The 17,465-nt window shown below is 36.7% G+C and overlaps 1 protein-coding gene across 1 annotated transcript in view; it reads right to left on the bottom strand.

Moving 5' to 3' along the window:
• The window catches only part of ABCB5 (ATP binding cassette subfamily B member 5), a 120,588-nt gene that overhangs the window by 11,012 nt on the left and 92,111 nt on the right, over positions 1-17,465 (bottom strand). The window contains exons 20-24 of the mRNA XM_055589953.1: positions 16,853-17,056; positions 13,275-13,375; positions 12,294-12,434; positions 3,552-3,708; positions 461-658 (exon numbers count right to left, since the gene is read on the bottom strand). Coding sequence (XP_055445928.1) covers positions 461-658; positions 3,552-3,708; positions 12,294-12,434; positions 13,275-13,375; positions 16,853-17,056 — 801 coding nt within the window. The remainder of the gene's footprint in view (positions 1-460; positions 659-3,551; positions 3,709-12,293; positions 12,435-13,274; positions 13,376-16,852; positions 17,057-17,465) is intronic.

Here is a 17,465-nt window from a genome sequence, read left to right as displayed (position 1 = left end):
CAGCCATTTTGCAAATCTTTGCTACTGTGATGGGCAAAAGACTGTAAATTGCAGCAGAATGATGACTATCAGGACAATCTTTGACTTTTATGGGCTTTTTGTTTTTTGCGGTGGTAGGGGAAGGAAGAACAGGAAGTTGTCTTTGTGTGTTTGTAATGTGGTGGTGTTTGAAGGGACAGAATAATTGAAAATCTGAATATAAGTTAGAGTAAGAAAAGTGCCAGGTAAGAAAAACCGTCCTTGGAGTTCAAAGGAGGGAGAGGTTGCATTTCTTTTTTGAGATCAGGATGCAGAACTTAATGGAGCTGATTCAAAAGAGCTCTAATCATGCCTATAGTTTGAGAATTGTGGTGTGGAGATGGCCAGAGTGAATAGCAGGAAGCCTGAACTTAAGCCCAAGGGAATGTTTAAGAACAGCTCTGCTAACCTCCAGATAAGTTGTATTTGAATTCAGTCTTACCACTTGTCCTTTCACTGGGTCATAAAATCTCTGCAGAAGTTGGACAGAAGTGCTTTTCCCACAGCCACTGCTTCCAACAAATGCTACTGTCTTCCCTTTCTCAATACTGAGGGATAAACTGCGAAGGATTAGGACATCTGGGCGACTTGGATAGAAGAAAGAGACTTCTCGGAACTCTATATTCCCTTCACATATGTCCTGTGAAAGAAAGTTGGCAGTGTTTAAAAGGATGACTTAGAAAGTCTGTAACAAACTACAGCACACTCTGGCTGAGTGCTTTCTGAAAATTGTCTGTTCCACAACCATTTTAATTTTAAACATCATGTTCCTCTCTGTTGCGTTGCTGACTGCACATTGTTGTTGTCGTTCAGTCACTAAGTCGTGTCCAGATCTTTGGGACCCCATGGACTGCAGCATGCCAGGCCTCCCTGTCCTTCACTATATCCTTCAAACTTACGTCCACTGAGTCGGTGATGCCATCCAACCATTTCATCCTCTGTCGCCCCCTTCTTCTCTTGCCCTCAAACTTTTCCAGCATCAGGGTCTTTTCCAGTGAGTTGACCCTTCACATCAGGTGGCCAGAGTTTCAGCTTCAGCATCAGTACTTTCTGTCATTATGGTTGAGATTTTTATATCTGTAGTTGTGGTCTTAGCTCTCAGACTTCCTAAAAACACTAGTTTTATTTGGCTTCAGTACCCAGTCACAGTCTGATCTGCAGAAGAGCTGTTTGACCACCTGCTCTAAATAAATACATCTTTTAAAAAAATTAGTTTGTGCTTTACAGATATTATTTGTGCTTTATAGGTATTATTGCTTAACTCAGAATAGCTGGAGCCCTCATAAACTATGTATAAATGTTGTTTTTATAAGTTGGACCATGATTTACAGTTTATATACATCTCTATTTTATTTTATTTATTTATTTATTTATTTTTTACATCTCTATTTTAAATTCAGATTTATCTGTGTTAATTGATCTTTTGGCAGTGACATTTGCCTATAAATTTATTTTTCTCTTTATGCTTCAATCTCTTTAGTGGTTGATAATTTGTAAACCAATATTTATATATATCATAAGTATGATGTTTATAAAAGACTTTCCAGAACAATCACTAAATGATGATTAACTTTCTCTTTATATATTTCGTTCTTAAGATTTTAGGTTCTTTTGAATTCCATGTTTGCCCTCAATCAAATGCATTTTAACTAGTGAGGTTTAATAATCATGCTCAGCATATTCGGAGCCCAGTATATAGGTAGGCGGCAGAGATAGGTAGAGGGGAGGAGTATCAAAAAATATTTGACAAATTATTCTGTTGTCAAAGGAAAGAAATATTAACTTGTGGTTAAGTAATTTAGAATTAGGAAAAAAAATCCTGAAACGATATGTGCCAAAATATTAAGTTTAACAGCAGCTTATTTTTAGCTTTTTCAATGCTTTCTCTTTTGCCCATTACATCACATGAATATTATTTGTGAAAAAAAAATTAAAAAAAAACCTTAGAGAGTACAATTATTTCTGTATGCTCTGATGCCTTTTGGAAAGGTATAGAAAGATATTCTAGACTTCCAGACTTTAATACATTTAAAATTTTACTATTTTAAACATTTTGTAATGGAAAAATTTCAAACATCTATAAAAGTAGAGAGAATAACATGTAATGGACTGTTTGCATATATGCCTAGCTCCCAACCTCAGTAATAATCATTGTTTGCCAGTTTTGTTTTTATCAGACTTTATTTTTTTAAAGCATAGAGAGTGGGCTTCCCTGGTGGCTCAGTAGTAAAGAATCCACCTGCCAGTGCAGAAGACAGACTAGATCCCTGATCTGGGAAGATCCCATATGCCACAGAACAACTGAGCCTGTGTGCCACAACTATTGAGCCGGTGCTCTAGAGCCCGGACACTGCAGCCACTGAAGCCTGCTCAACCTGGAGCCTGTGCTCTTCAGTAAGAGAAGCCACCACAGGAGAAGCCTGCACACCACAGCTGGAGAAGCCCCTGCCCACCACAACTAGAGAAAAGGCAGCACAGCAACAAAGACCCAGCACAGCCAAAATAAATGAATAAAAATTAAAATAAAAAATAAAGCATAGGGAGAGATAGAAGTAAGTGCCTATTAAATACAATAAAGATTAAATAACTTAATTTTATAGTCTTTATAAGAAACATTTCCACATTCTATCCCTTTGATACAGTTCTATGGGAATGTTTATCAGTGAGGTGCTCAATCCCTCTATTGTAACATTTAGAAAGAAATGACTAGTAATATTACTAAATATCTAAATCCTAAGATTTAAAAATTTTCCTACATTACTTTTCAAAAGACAAGTATTAAATTTTATTGGGACACTCATGTATCTTAAAGCATTCTATTTTAAGAATGTTATGATCTTTTTATTTCTAACTAGCATTTATTTTAATAATTATGAAGTTTGAGTGATAATGTACTATTTTAAGCCATCAAACATATAAATCTACTGTTAAAATTCTAGAGGGAAATACATTTAAATGAAAATTTCCTTTTAAGTGTATACCTAATAGTTATTCTTTTAAATTTAAAATGTCTAGAAAAACTGAATATATATTTAATGTATGTATCTTTTAGAGTTTGTGACTAAATGTATACATATGTTTTAATATTAATAATTTAATATAGCTCCCATTTCCTCTCTTCTGTTTACACATATATTTTCCATGAAAAATGACATCTGAAGTAGCAAGATACTATTTGCTTTGCATATGTTATCAGAGAAAAAAATGAATAAATCTTGATGCAACGCTTTATCCAATATTAAAACTTTTGCAGTCTAAATAAAATCAAATGTATAAATCAATCCTGTGTTCAAGAACATTCTCATGGCATCAGGCAAATAAACCAGAAGCACATATTTTTTAATATAAAATCTGTACATTTTAGTAGGAGAGGTGAAAATTTGATTAAGACAAGATCCCCTTTCTCCTTTTGTAACCATAACAGTTATTTATACAAGCTTTTAATTATTTACAGCACTCATTTGCAGTTATCAAATAATGCCTTCATTTAAGTCTAATAATAAGTGGACATTTAAAATCATAGTTGTGCTTACTGTTTTTTTCCCTTCTTGACTACAGCTGTCTATAGTTGGTTTCTTTTCCAACAAAGCAAACAGATGTGCAGCCCCAGATTTGGCTCTCGAATATTCAGGTGCCAGAACAAGTGTTTCTCCAATGGCCATAGCTCCATATGCAATTGCAGTAAAAACTCTATCAAAAGATAAAACATTTGAATCTCAGTTAGGTCTATTTTCAAATAAGAGCTCTAAAAGTGAAGGAAAAATCAAGCACTGGAATATAATCTTTTGACCCAGATAGAGCCATTAATGCTCAAGGCCCAACAATGATATAGCTCTTTTGTAATTTTCTACCACATATTGATTATCCCTTTCCTATACAACAAAATAACTTTGGAGCTCAGGTAATCTTAAAAATTTCTCTTCCAATTAGAAAGACAGGTCAAAGGCTCTAACTAGTGAATATAAAACTTATTAGCTTCTTTGATATAAGGATCATTTGCTTGGAGATTTGACAGAGAATTCAACTAACAATGGGAAGAATGGATTCTCCAGTTATGAGGTCTGAATTTACACAGTAGATATGAATGGTTTTTTTCCCCCCTTTTCTGCATATAATGTAGTTAGAACAGATAATTGATGCCAGATGATTGGTTATCTGCCTGAATTGCTACAAGATTTAAAGAGAGCAAAGCTTGGAGACTGTGTTTTGTTAAGATCCTAAAAACAATATATGAGTAAAATACAGCTTAGCCAGACTGGAAGCAGTGCTATGATCTTTGGTCTGCTACAGATTATGATCTCAGTTTTAAAACATATTAATTCTAAAATGGTAAGTATGCAGATGATAGCACACAGGATAATAGTCACAGAAATGTGGCATATCATGTGGCCATGGTTAAATATTTTTCCTCTCATTTTTCATTTCAGTTATGAAAACACATTATTGGAATGAAAAATACTGCATCTCAGTGACAGAGCTAAAGGTGTAATTCAGCTAACAATTATATAAGTTTCACTGGCAGTATTTAAACATTAGGCAATAAAAGGACACATAGAACCCAGCTGCTTGTTTGCTGTGCTGGATCGCAGCAAGGTAAACACAAACACACTGGTCCCCTCATGAATTTCTCCAGCGATGGGACCTATCAAGGGGTGGATTTTGATGCAATCTCTTCAGCAACATAGACTTCCGATCTTGAACCTTGTTTTCTTTATAAAGGTCAAACACCATATAAGATATATAAACAACTGGTTTACTGGGATGTGTGATGCTAAAATTTTGTAGTCACTAGCTCTGCAATGTCAAGGCATTTTTGGTACTAATATTTACCGAAATTTAGAGCTTAAAATGCCATTCAAAATACTTAATACTCAGCTATAAATATCAGAAGTGAGTACTGAATTTAGGTAACACATGAGAGTAGGCTTCTCAGAACAGCTAAGAACATACCTTAGTATCTGAAATGTGCCAGAATATCTTACTGTCCTAAAATTTGCATAATTAAAAGTCAGTTTAATTATTTGACATAAGTGTACCGAGGCTAATGTCTTTGTTAGGTCTCCCATAAGATGAAATTTACTGAGAAGGGGAGAAGGGAAAACAAAGATGCAAAATAGATTAAGAAGAAAAGTTTTAGTAAGGAGAGCACCAGCTGAAAGCTCTGTGCTGTCTTTATTGTGTTTATGTTGAGGGGAGGCTAAATGGAACGGGGATTGATGTTGATGAGGATTAGATTCAGGAAACTAACTTTGTGGTGATGGGACTGTCTAGGGGTTTCAGTTCAGTTCAGTTCAGTCACTCAGTCGTGTTTGACTCTTTGTAACCTCATGGACTGCAGCATGCCAGGCCTCCCTGTCCATCACCAACTCCAGGAGTTTACTCAAACTCATGTCCGTTGAGCTGGTGATGCCATCCAACCATCTCATCCTCTGTCGTCCTCTTCTCCTCCTGCCTTCAATCTTTCCCAGCATCAGGGTCTTTTCCAATAAGTCAGTTCTTCTCATCAGGTGGCCAAAGTATTGAAGTTTCAGCTTCAGCGTCAGTCCTTCCAATGAATATCCAGGGATGATTTCCTTTAGGATGGACTGGTTGGATCTCCTTGCAGTCCAAGGGATGCTCAATAGTCTTCTCCAACACCACGGTTCAAAAGCATCAATTCTTCGGTGCTCAGCTTTCTTTATAGTCCAACTCTCACATCCATACACGACTACTGGAAAAACCATAACTTTGACTAGACTGACCTTTGTTGGCAAAGTAATGTCTCTGCTCTTTAATATGCTGTCTAGGTTGATCATAACTTTTCTTTCAAGGAGCAAGAGTCATTTAATTTCATGGCTGTAATCACCATCTGCAGTGATTTTGGAGCCCCCAAAAATAGTCTAGGGGTTTAGTCAGGGACATTATTCTCCCTTATACTTTTCTCCCAGTGGGTGCTGTATAAAGAGACCAAAACTACGGAATCTGTCCTAACCTCATCTGGCCCAATTAGATAGAATGAACTAAAGTGCAGTTCACTTCCACTTAAGTATTTATTGCACAGTAACCAGTGCTCTAACTCCATGAGAGTGTTAGTGAAGTGAAGTCGTTCAGTCGTGTCCAACTCTTTGCGACCCCATGGACTGTAGCCCACCAGGCTCCTCAATCCACGGTATTTTCCAGGCAAGAGTACTGGAATGGGTTGCCATTTCCTTCTCCAGGGATCTTCCCGACCCAGGGATCGAACCCAGGTCTCCTGCATTTCAGGCAGATGCTTTACCGCCTGAGCCACCTGAGCCCTATGAGAGTGTTAAGTCTCTTCAAATTGGTCCCAGCTCCTGGAGGCCTCTGAACCAAGAGCTTACTCCAGGAAATGTTCAGGCTGGCTTCCCATGCCAATATTGGTCATGAGAATTTTGCCCATTTAGGATATATAAAGAGGAGTAATTTGCTATAGTGGAGAAGGCAATGGCACCCCACTCCAGTACTCTTGCCTGGAAAATCCCATGGATGGAGGAGCCTGGTAGGCTGTAGTCCATGGGGTCGCTGAGGGTTGGACACGACTGAGTGACTTCGCTTTCACTTTTCACTTTCATGCATTGGAGAAGGAAATGGCAACCCACTTTAGTGTTCTTGCCTGGAGAATCCCAGGGACGGGGAAGCCTAGTGGGCTGCCGTCTATGGGGTCGCACAGAGTCGGACACGACTGAAGTGACTTAGCAGCAGCAGCAGCAATTTGCTATAGTGACGACAAATGTTTTAAAGTCACCAATAACACATTCATCAAAGTATTAATCAATGATAAATACTTGTACAGCCTCTTCATGCCTAAATAAGATTACAAGAAACATTGCACAGTTCAGAAATGATTTGCATGCAGAAAAAATTCTTGAGCCACAAATATGTAAGAATTCAAAAACCTAAAATTTAACTTCCATAACTTTCTTAAATGTAAATTGTCCATGGAAGAAGAAATCTTTATCTACAGCTTATCCTTACATGGATTTACTCTGAATTTATACTGCTTTACTGATTTTATAGCAAAAATCTCTGGGATGGCTAGAGTTGAGGAAAGAGAATATTGAGCAGGAAGAGATCTGGAGAGGGTTTTCACGTGCTGAGCTGCTTCCCTAGTTACATGGATTCTTCATGGGTGCATGGGGCCATTCTCACTGCAGCCTTGCTACAATGATCCTTTCAAGCATTTCCAAGCAATGGAGAAATCTTGCCCATCATTGCTGCTGAAGTAGAATGCAAATTTTTAAAAGATCTTTCGGCTAGGAACAACAATAAAAAAAGCATAGAAATGAACAAACCTGATTTTAATACAATTGCTCCAAATAGAAATATCTAGCATAGTAACTAGTTCATGTCTGTATGTCTCCCTTTAACCCTGCTCCCACATCCAGTGTGTATACCTTGGCGACTTATTTCAAGAGGAAGTATACTAGGGGGTTCTGAGACTGACTCTGCAGCCAGACCACTGGGACTACATCCAAACTCCGTCCTTTCTGTACTAGCTCTGTGACCCTCTGCATGTTCTTTGTGGTTCTGCTTCTGCATGACAATCGGAGATAACAAGTCTATCTGCATCTTACAGGATTGTTGTGAGAATTGAATATGTTAATAATGTAAAGTGTTTAGTATAGTGCTCAGTGAATGTTTAAGTTGTTGTTATTCCTCTCACAGAACTGAAAGTTAATGGGACACTTCCTGTTGGAAAATAAGCTCACACATTTCTATGGATGTAGATTAGTGCAGCAGGTCAAACCACAACTTCTGAAGTACCTACCCAGTAAGTTTCTGTTTTTGAATTGGAAGATAACGTATCTTTCCTCACACAAGTGGCCATTACAATTATTCCTATACTCATACTCTTTCTCCCTGCATCTAGGTAACAATACAAAGATCCTTTTCTTTTTACCCTAAATCCCTTTCTCAGCAGAAGGGAGAAAGAAAATATACAACTTATATTTATTTGTTTCTTTAGGTTTTATAGAATATTTTCATATATATGGTACCATTTGATCACTTAGGAGTAAGGTAGGAAAATTTATCCCTTTTTAATAAATCAGGAGACTCTTAACTCAGAGAAGTAAGCAATTTGCCCAGAATCACATAGCTATGAAAACTTTAGGCCTGGAACTTGAACTTCCTTGTTTACTGTCTTTTCCCTTCTACAGTGCTCCTTTCAGTGGAAAGCTGACCTGAACTGTGTCCTGCATGTTGGGGTTTGTTACCACTTGTTTCCCATTTTAGAATCTTCAGACAGCCTTAGATATCAAATCTCCCTTGATTTGTCTCCTTTAGATCCCTTCAATGCTTGATCCCTCTATCTGGTCTCCTTATCTTGTCCTCCTCTCTTCTGGATAATCTCTGGGGAGAAGTTGGGCAGCTGTGTTGGCAGTAAACACTGAAAGAAGACTTTCCTGTTTTCCTTGTTTTGGCTAATCAAGGTTGTTTTCCTAACTATCAATATAATGTTAACACAGTTCCATGGCTGCCTGGCTTAGCAGAGCAAAGATAATAGTGAGGATCTAGCTTGCTTTCTGGGCTTGTGCTCAGTTGCTAAGTCATGTCTGACTCTTTGTGACCCCACGGGCTGTTGCTCACCAGACTTCTCTGTCCATGAGATTTTCCAGGCAAGAAAACTGGAGTGGGTTGCCATTTCCTCCTCCAGTGAATCTTCCCGACCCAGGGATCAAACCTGTGTCTCCTGAGTGGCAGGCAATTTATCACTGAGCTACCTGGGATTGAATATTTAAAGTGCAATATGATTTCCTGTCATGAACCGTATTTGGATTTTTGGAGGACTAGGCTGCAACACATATGCTGCTTGGCTCTGCTTGTCAGGCAGTTTTCAAAGCTGTGGCTTTTATTTTAACTATTCTGAAGGTGTCATGCCTTGATTCTTTCTTACCCATCTGCTCTGCTTAGCTTCCTGCTAATATGCATAACACAGAAGGAAGAAACAGAGAGAGGCAAGTTCTGAAGTCGGAGTATGAAGAATTACAGAAACCTCTGCTGGACACTAAGGTTTCTGGACTATATTGCACAAGACAAGTCAGCTAGAAACTAACCTAAAGACACTAAAATTCAGACAGAATAAACATGTATTTCTCAAAGTCTGTACATTTATATTAGAGTAAACCCGAAGTGTTACAAGGACTAACAGTGGCAGAAGTGGAAAGTTTTACTACACATATGTGTAATGAAAACCTAAGCAAGAAATTTTTCTAAATGCTTATGCATTGGCTGCAAGGCAACAGAGTGAAAATGTTTAAAACCTTTTAAAAAATGCTCATTTCAGAGAAACTTTTACAATAATAGAGACAGCTTCTACCATAAGAAATCTATATGACCTTTTTTCTTTTAAGAAGAAAAAGCTAAGGTTGATAGTAGCTTGGCTGATTAATATTATGAGCACATCAAGGAATTCTGCTGATAAGACTCCCTTTGTGTATCTCCTTTTATAAGTGAAGTGAAAGTCGCTCAGTCATGTTTGACTCTTTGTGACCCCATGGACTGTAGTCTGCCAGGCTCTGTCCATGGAATTCTCCAGGCCAGAATCCTGGAGTGTGTAGCCATTCCCTTCTCCAGGAGATCTTCCCAACCCAGGGATCAAACCTGGGTCTCCTGCATTGCAGGCAGATTCTTTGCCATCTGAGCCACCAGGGAAGCCTTCTAAAGGCGCACTGTCATTTCTGAAAGAGAGACAGCTTCCTCATCCTGGTAGCTATACTTCATGAAAATACATTCACATTTTATAGAGTGAATAAAACATTTTTATTTTATACAATAAACTAAAATATGAATTTCCCAATTTTTAGATAATTCTAGGAAAACTTTCTGAAATGATCAAAAGAAAACTCTAAGGTTTTAAGGAGCTATGGAGAGCAGCCTGGGATTCAGTCCCTATACTCTTATTTCTTAAAGAGTGATCTTCAGATTCTGTGCCTCAGACTAATCTGGATGTTTGGTAAAATGTAGGTTCCTGGCCTTACACCAAACCTACATATCTCTAGATTAGATCTGTGGGGTGAGCTCCAAATATCTTCATTTTTAACCAGTTTCTCGATTAATGAATCAGGAAATCACTGATTTAGAAAACGCCACAAAGTTCTTTTTACCTAAAGAGGGTTCTAGTAGGAAGTGGTTAACTTTGTAAAATTTTCCATTCACTTAGCTGATGAGATAGAAAGCTGTCCTACTCTGGAAAGCGCAGCATCCTTCAAGCTAGGTATAATTTAGTGTTGATAAAGGGACACTCATGACATGATCATGGTTGTCAGAGACCACTTTGGATTTCCAAGAAAGCTGAAGATTTTGCTATTGAAGACAAATCTTATCTGTTCACATTTTGCACAGTCCCATTCCCATATTTTTCAGAGCCCGTCTCCTATGTCCACACTATAAAAGTATCAGTATCCTTAGTCTGTTTGTAGTCTGGTTGAATGAAACAAATCAAAAATGATACTAGTGCTCCTAGTTCAGATAGCTCCTTGTTTCTTCCTTCCCTCAGGGCACTGGGAAATACCAATGTGACACTGTTCATTGATCAATGCTCTCATGTTAATAGTCTTAACATATATTCTGACAGCTAAAAAGTTTATGGCTCCAGAAATTATCCTTTTTAATGAGTTTAATAAAAAAAAAATTCAGGAAATGTGGTAGGCCAGCAGGAGGAGGAGTTTTTGTACGGGGCCTTTTGATTTTCCTGCTTTTTAGGGCCATAAAATAACATAAGCAAGTTACTTGTTCCATTTATGGTAATCATTAGCCCGACTCTAGATATTTAAATGTTCAGAAAACTACATAAGAATTTAAAAATAATAATTTTGCAGAAATATTCTATGCAAATTTGTCACAGTAATAATAATAACTAATGATTAATAATAATAAATGTCTACTAAGCAAAGCCCCTAGCATCTTGCATCATGAACTTGAATCTGTGCTCTGCCACTTACTGATTAAGTGACTTTGGCCAAGTTAGGTAACCTCCTTGAGCCTTAATTTTCCCCACCTGTAAAATGGGAATCATAACATTTCACAGGGCAGTTGAGAAAATTAAGCAAATCGTGTATTACAAATCCTTAATACTGAATAAGGACTCAATCAAGTTTGTTGTTACTGTGATTATTATATGAAACAGAATGGTTGGCAGTCTTGAGAGGCCCCGTTCAAGAAATATCCTGCCTGATGTCATTTGCAGGCATGAGAGTGATGGTGTGATTTTTGAGGTTGTATCATTATTTAACTAAGAAGATTGTTTGCTTAGTTTTTATCTAAACAAATCTCAGGGCAGCTCTAAATGTTTAGCAATGACATTTATGATATAGATTAATAACATTCTGACATTTTAGGGAGACTTAAGAAGCTCAGAATTAATACTCAAAATTAATTTTTCTAATTTCAGAAGTTGAATTTAGGTATTTGTATGAAGTAAAGAAATTCATAACTATGTGAACAGAGTTTCAAATAGAAGCACCAACAAATGCTTTGGGAAGAGGCAGCCTCATTGGGATGCCAAGATCAATTCTCAGTGTGACTTTCCTGAGGAGAAATACTCATGTACAAGTGTTTCTTCTGGAGTGTTTGCTTAGCAAGGAACTCACCTCATTGATTTACAATCATACTTGTTAAAGCCATCTCTACCTGGAGAGATAATGGATAACAAGAAGACATATTTTACCTTACATTCCCACATCTAGTAAACTGAAGTAGTAAGTGATTCATTTGCGACTTTAATTCAGAGTACCTGTGTTGGAGAAGGAAATGGCAACCACTCCAGTATTCTTGCCTGGAGAACCCCATGGACAGAGAAACCTGGTGGGCTACAGTCCATAGGGTCGTAGAGAGTCAGACACGACTGGAGCAACAGCACACGCACATACACCGGTGTTGACATTGACATTGAAGTCGCTCAATCGTGTCCGACTGTTTGCGACCCCATGGACTGTAGCCTACCAGGATCCTCTGTCCATGGAATTTTCCAGGCAAGAGTACTGGAATGGGTTGCCATTTCCTTCTCCAGGAGCTCTTCCTGACCCAGGGATCGAACCCGGGTCTCCTGCATTGTAGGCAGACACTTTACTGTTTGAGCCACCAGGAAGTCCTGTGTTATATCAGTATTTTACTGACTTGACTGTACTTATTAAATAACAATTATTTTTAAATTTCCCAGTATGTCTTTTACACATATATATTATTTAAATGATAATGCACTCTAAACTAGATATCTTTCTGGTTACTTTAAGTACATAACCCATTTACAGAGTTTATATATTTGCACGACTTACATGAACATGCCCTCTGGGGTCATTCGTCCTGCTTGAATTAAGTAAGTTCCAAATCGAAATCCCACTGCATAGGCAAAATATACGAAGGCATGGCTGAATGCATAACAGATTCCAATGATCTGTGCTTTCTTCAAGGTATTTCTGAAATGCACAAAATTTACCAGATAATGGGGCATGAGGTATAGCAAGGTCTTTTAAATAAATGTAGAGTAATGAATATAGAAAACAAGATAGATTATTATTTAGAATTTTAAAGAATTTTTTCTAAGAATTAAAAAAAGAATTCACCTTTTTAACTACTAGTAATTATTACTGAGAAAACAACAAAAATAATGATTTTCCCTACAGCTATATGGCTCTATAGTTCGATGTAACAAAACTGACTCTATGTATTTTCAAATGAATGGGCAAGGTCTGTTAAAGAAGACCTAATGAAAGAGTTAAAGAGATTTGGCTTAAAAATATTTTCTATCCTAATCTTGCACTAAGAGAACAAATGGTGGAAATTAAAGGGCATTACTAACCAAAGAAGCATGAGTGTGAAAGAATACAAAGCTATCTTTCTGATAAAGTAAGGAGGGCTAGTTTAAAATTAAAAGAAGTGATCACATTTGATGTGTATATATTTGTTTTAAAATGTGAACTATTTTAGAGATTCAATATAAAGGGCTAAGCAATATTAGTTTCTTTCTTAAAGATTATTATTTCTTCAACCTTGTTTCATGGAAATAATAAAATGCTCACCCAGTTATAGTTCATGGCAATGTGAGAGGACCTAAAACATATGTTCTAAATGTGCTTACGCTCAACTCCTCTTTCTAGTCTCCTCTTGGCGGACTTATGTGAGAAATTCTGATATGCTATTATTAGGAATGATTCCAGAGCAAATGAATTGGCAGGCAAACCACTGCAGTCACCCGGGAGTACTGCCTTTATAGGAACAAACTATAGTTAATACAGTCAGTATGAATCTACAATCACCTGTGCTGAGTCTGAAGAGTCTCCTCATACATTTGCTCAAAGGCTTTTTCTCTTGTTAATGACATTATAGTACGTATATTCTCCACAGCTTCAGTTGCTATCTTATAAAACAAGATAATAAAAGAGAAATAAAATTAGTAGTGGTTAAACTTCTGATTGTGAATTACAGTCGCAATGAAGACATGTTAAGTACATCAAGTCAATAAGTTTTTCTGATGAATTTTCTTAGCTTCTTTTTTCCTTTCCCCAAAATAAGATTGTTGTTGTTAAGTTGTGTCTGACTCTTTTTGCAATCCCATGGACACAATAAGATAAGAAAGTAATATATCAGGATAATACGCTCAAGGAAAATTCCTTTGGAAAAGATTTAGTCCACTGATCTAAATTTAGCCTTCTTTAAGTCTTCATTGAATTTCTATTTAGACTAGTTCCATAAGCAGAGGGATCAAATATTAGTCAACATTATATCCATATGTAACTATGCAAAGGAGCTGTCTTATGAATTATGAGCTAATTCAAGAAAAAGACAGCAGAGAGAATCAAATAAATAATTACTTCATTCTAGCACAGAAATGCAAACAGCAACCCAAGGACTTAGGAACACTGCCATAAAGTAACATAGAGTGTGGCTTTTCAATTCTGTATAAGATATTTTATGGCTATTTTTAATTTTGATTTCTTTAACCTTAAAAGGATATTTATTTATTCAATTATTTGCTGCACCACACAACACATAGGATCTTTGTTCTCCAACCAGGGATCGAAGCTGTGCTCCCTGCAATGAAGCATGGATTTTTAACTACTGGATTGCCAGAGATAACCCTTAAAAATGATATTTAGTTTAATTATATTAATGCTTCTTCATAGTTACATAGTTTTCAAAAAGAAGAGGTATCAAAAATGGAGGAGACTTTTGGCTTAGAATAATTTGGACATGAGAACACATGTTGATCTGAAAGAGAAATTTCCTGCTTTCACAGTCTGTTTCCAGACTGGCAGAGTGGACTGTGGAACAGATGAAGACCTAGGTTATAACTAGACCTAGGTTATAACTCAGGGTTATTTGAAGGGGAACTTGGGTTATGGGAGAGAATTGGATATCTAGACCATGGTCAGGACACCTGGATTCTGCTGTAAAGTCTTGTAATTTCAAAAGAAACTCAAAGAAACCTCCATTTGTAATATTTTGTGGATAAGATAGTGGATAAGAATGCTGAAATCTTGAGGAAAATAAAGAGAAATGAACACAAAATCTTGGGTTCACTTTTCACAAGGGAGAAAGGACTAATAAGAGAGACTTAGAAAATAACCTTTATTTTTTAAAACTAATATGGTCATTTTAAATCTGAAAAATAAAACATTTGATGATTTGTCCAAATCTATACATGCAACCAAAGAAGGACCATATTCTTACTGGTCCATATTCTAAGTTTTGGTGTTTATGGTAAAGTGACAGATTAAAAAGCCAGTAGGAAAAGGACACGTTGCCTATTTGACTGGAATTATTAATTGTATAGTTTGAGGTTACTCTAATAATGCAAAAAGGAAAAAGATCAAAGATTTTTGATTTATAACTAAAGCTCATGACGTGTTCCCTCATAGCTCAGTTGGTAAAGAATCTGCCTGCAGTACAGGAGACCTGGATTCAATTCCTGGGTTGGGAAGATACCCTGGAAAAGGAAATGGCAACCCACTCCAATATTCTTGCCTGGAGAACCCCATGGATAGAGAAGCCTGACAGGCTACAGTCCATGAGGTCGCAAGAGTCGGACATGACTTAGTGACTAAATCACCACCACCATGACATAAAAATTAAGATGAATAAAATACAATTAATTAGGGCCAGATTAACTTGGAAGTAGTGATAATTTGCAAACACATGGAGGGCTGAACAAAATTTCAGCCCTCGGAGTCAAATATATGCTAAACAGTTCAGTCTTTTTGCTCAAGTAGACATTCTAAAGGTCCTTATCTAGTGCAGGAAAGGTGGAAAGGTCCAAGGGTCATGAAAACCAGATTTATTTGAGTCTTGTGCTTCATTGGATCCCTATTCATGAATAGGTGACTGTATCATATTAGATACATATGTAATATGATATTTAATATACTATATCTAATTTGATATATTAGATCTATATCTATATCTAATCTATATCTAATATGTGATCTATATCTAATATGATCAGTCACTGTGATTCAGGCCATAAGGATATTAAAATCATTTTCATACTCAGGCATGTTCACCAACTTTGATATAAATCTTTAATACTATATCTTGGGCTGGATGGCCAAGAGAAGACTTGACATTTACATGATGCAGCTTCCTAAAGTCATGAGAAACAGGTTTTGGACCTCTATTGAGATGAAAACCGAGAAGGATAGAAGGTCCCCAAAAGCAAACAAACAAAAAAGTTGACTATCATCTAAGGGGTAGGCAACAGCCTGGGAAAGTAATATACCACCTGCAACCGCAGAAAAGGGAGGATAGAAGATGGATAGACACTCAACAGGGATGTTACATAAGAGATTCCTACTTTGGGTGAGTGGCTGGATCAAATGACATCTCTTTCAATTCTTAGATATTATGGTACTACATTTCCAATATTTCCCTAAATCTCTACTACAATGATGATTGTTACGAATATGACTGATCTTGGGAAAGTTACATGTGGGTTTAGTTGCTAAGTCATGTCCGACCCTTGCAACCTCATGGACTGTAGCCTGCGAGGCTCCTCTGTCCATGAGATTTTCCAGGCAAGAATAGTGGAGTGGGTTGCCATTTCCTTCTCCAGGGGCTCTTCCCATCCCAAGTTGAACCCTGGTCTCCTGCATTGCAGGCAGATTCTTTACTGACTGAGGTACTAGGGAAGAAAGTTATACATGTCAAAGCATTTTCTAAGTAAATACATTGTTCATTTTGATCAGTATAAAGTTTTGTTTTAGGCACTCCCAGTAGCAGTACCTTGCCTTGCATTTAGTAAATATTATATTTCCTCTTTATTTTGAAAAATGAAACACCTGTAATTATTCAAGAAATTTAATTATTCAACAATTAGAGAGTGGGTAATCACAATTGTAACAAATTCCCCCACAATTTGCTAACAGTAATGACTGTAATTATTATTATTGTAATATTTTTGTTGTAATATTATTGTAATATGTAATTATTATTAATAAGTAATTATTGAGTGCTTACTGCCTTCCAGATACTATTGCATATACCTAATAAGACTGTTTTCTATAATACTCATGAAGATCTATAAGTGGATAGTATTTTATTTCTACTTTACAAAGGAAGAAATTGAAGTCCAGAAATGTTGATATAACTTGCTCATATCACATATTTGTTAGTGATAGAATCTGGATTCTAATTCAACCAATTTGACTGCATAGCCCATGCTCTAAATTATAAACTATTGCTATGACATATCTATACCCGTCCTAAACTTATTTGTATGGATTTCAATACATATACACCACTTTACAGATTCTTAAGAAAGGAAGTTAATGTTAAATATGGAATCTCTTATTGATTTTCTCTTAAAATGTTATGATGGTAGCAATGGTCTTTATTTTACCTTTCCAGCATGCAGAAGTTCTTGCTTATCCTTGTTGGCAAATCCAGTCATTGCTGCTGTTTCAATCATTCCTGTGAGAGCAAGTACTGGAGCAATACTCAAAATCAGCAGTGTCATCTCCCATCCGTATATGAAGGAAATGATAACTGAAAGTCCCATATTAATTGCATTTTGTGTTAAGACACCAACCCTTGAACCTGTTGCCTATAATCAGACATAAATTGGGGAAAAGCCAGTCAATTTTAAGTTTATAAGAATTGCTATGATAGTTTCTTGCAAAATAAGGGTTTTTTTTTTATTTATACATAGATTTTTATTTTGAATATATTCCATAACATCTTACAGAAAACCCAAATGAACTTTGGGTCAACCCAATAATTAGAGATTTTTTTTTAGTCCCTCAGTTGCGTCTGGCTGTGATCCCATAGACTGTAGCCTGCCAGACTCCTCTATCCATGGAATTCTACAGGTAAGAATATTGGAGTAGGTAGCCATTACAGATTTTTAACCATCTAGAACACCAGAGGAGTCCATTTAGAGATTAAATAATATTTAGAGTTTAAAAATGTCCTCTACTATGGGGTTACTATGTTTTATTTGTATGCCTTATGTC

This window comes from Bubalus kerabau, chromosome 8, assembly GCF_029407905.1.
Source record: "Bubalus kerabau isolate K-KA32 ecotype Philippines breed swamp buffalo chromosome 8, PCC_UOA_SB_1v2, whole genome shotgun sequence".
In the NCBI taxonomy this organism is placed as follows: Eukaryota; Metazoa; Chordata; class Mammalia; order Artiodactyla; family Bovidae; genus Bubalus; species Bubalus kerabau.
This window is presented reverse-complemented; position numbering and strand designations above follow the sequence as displayed.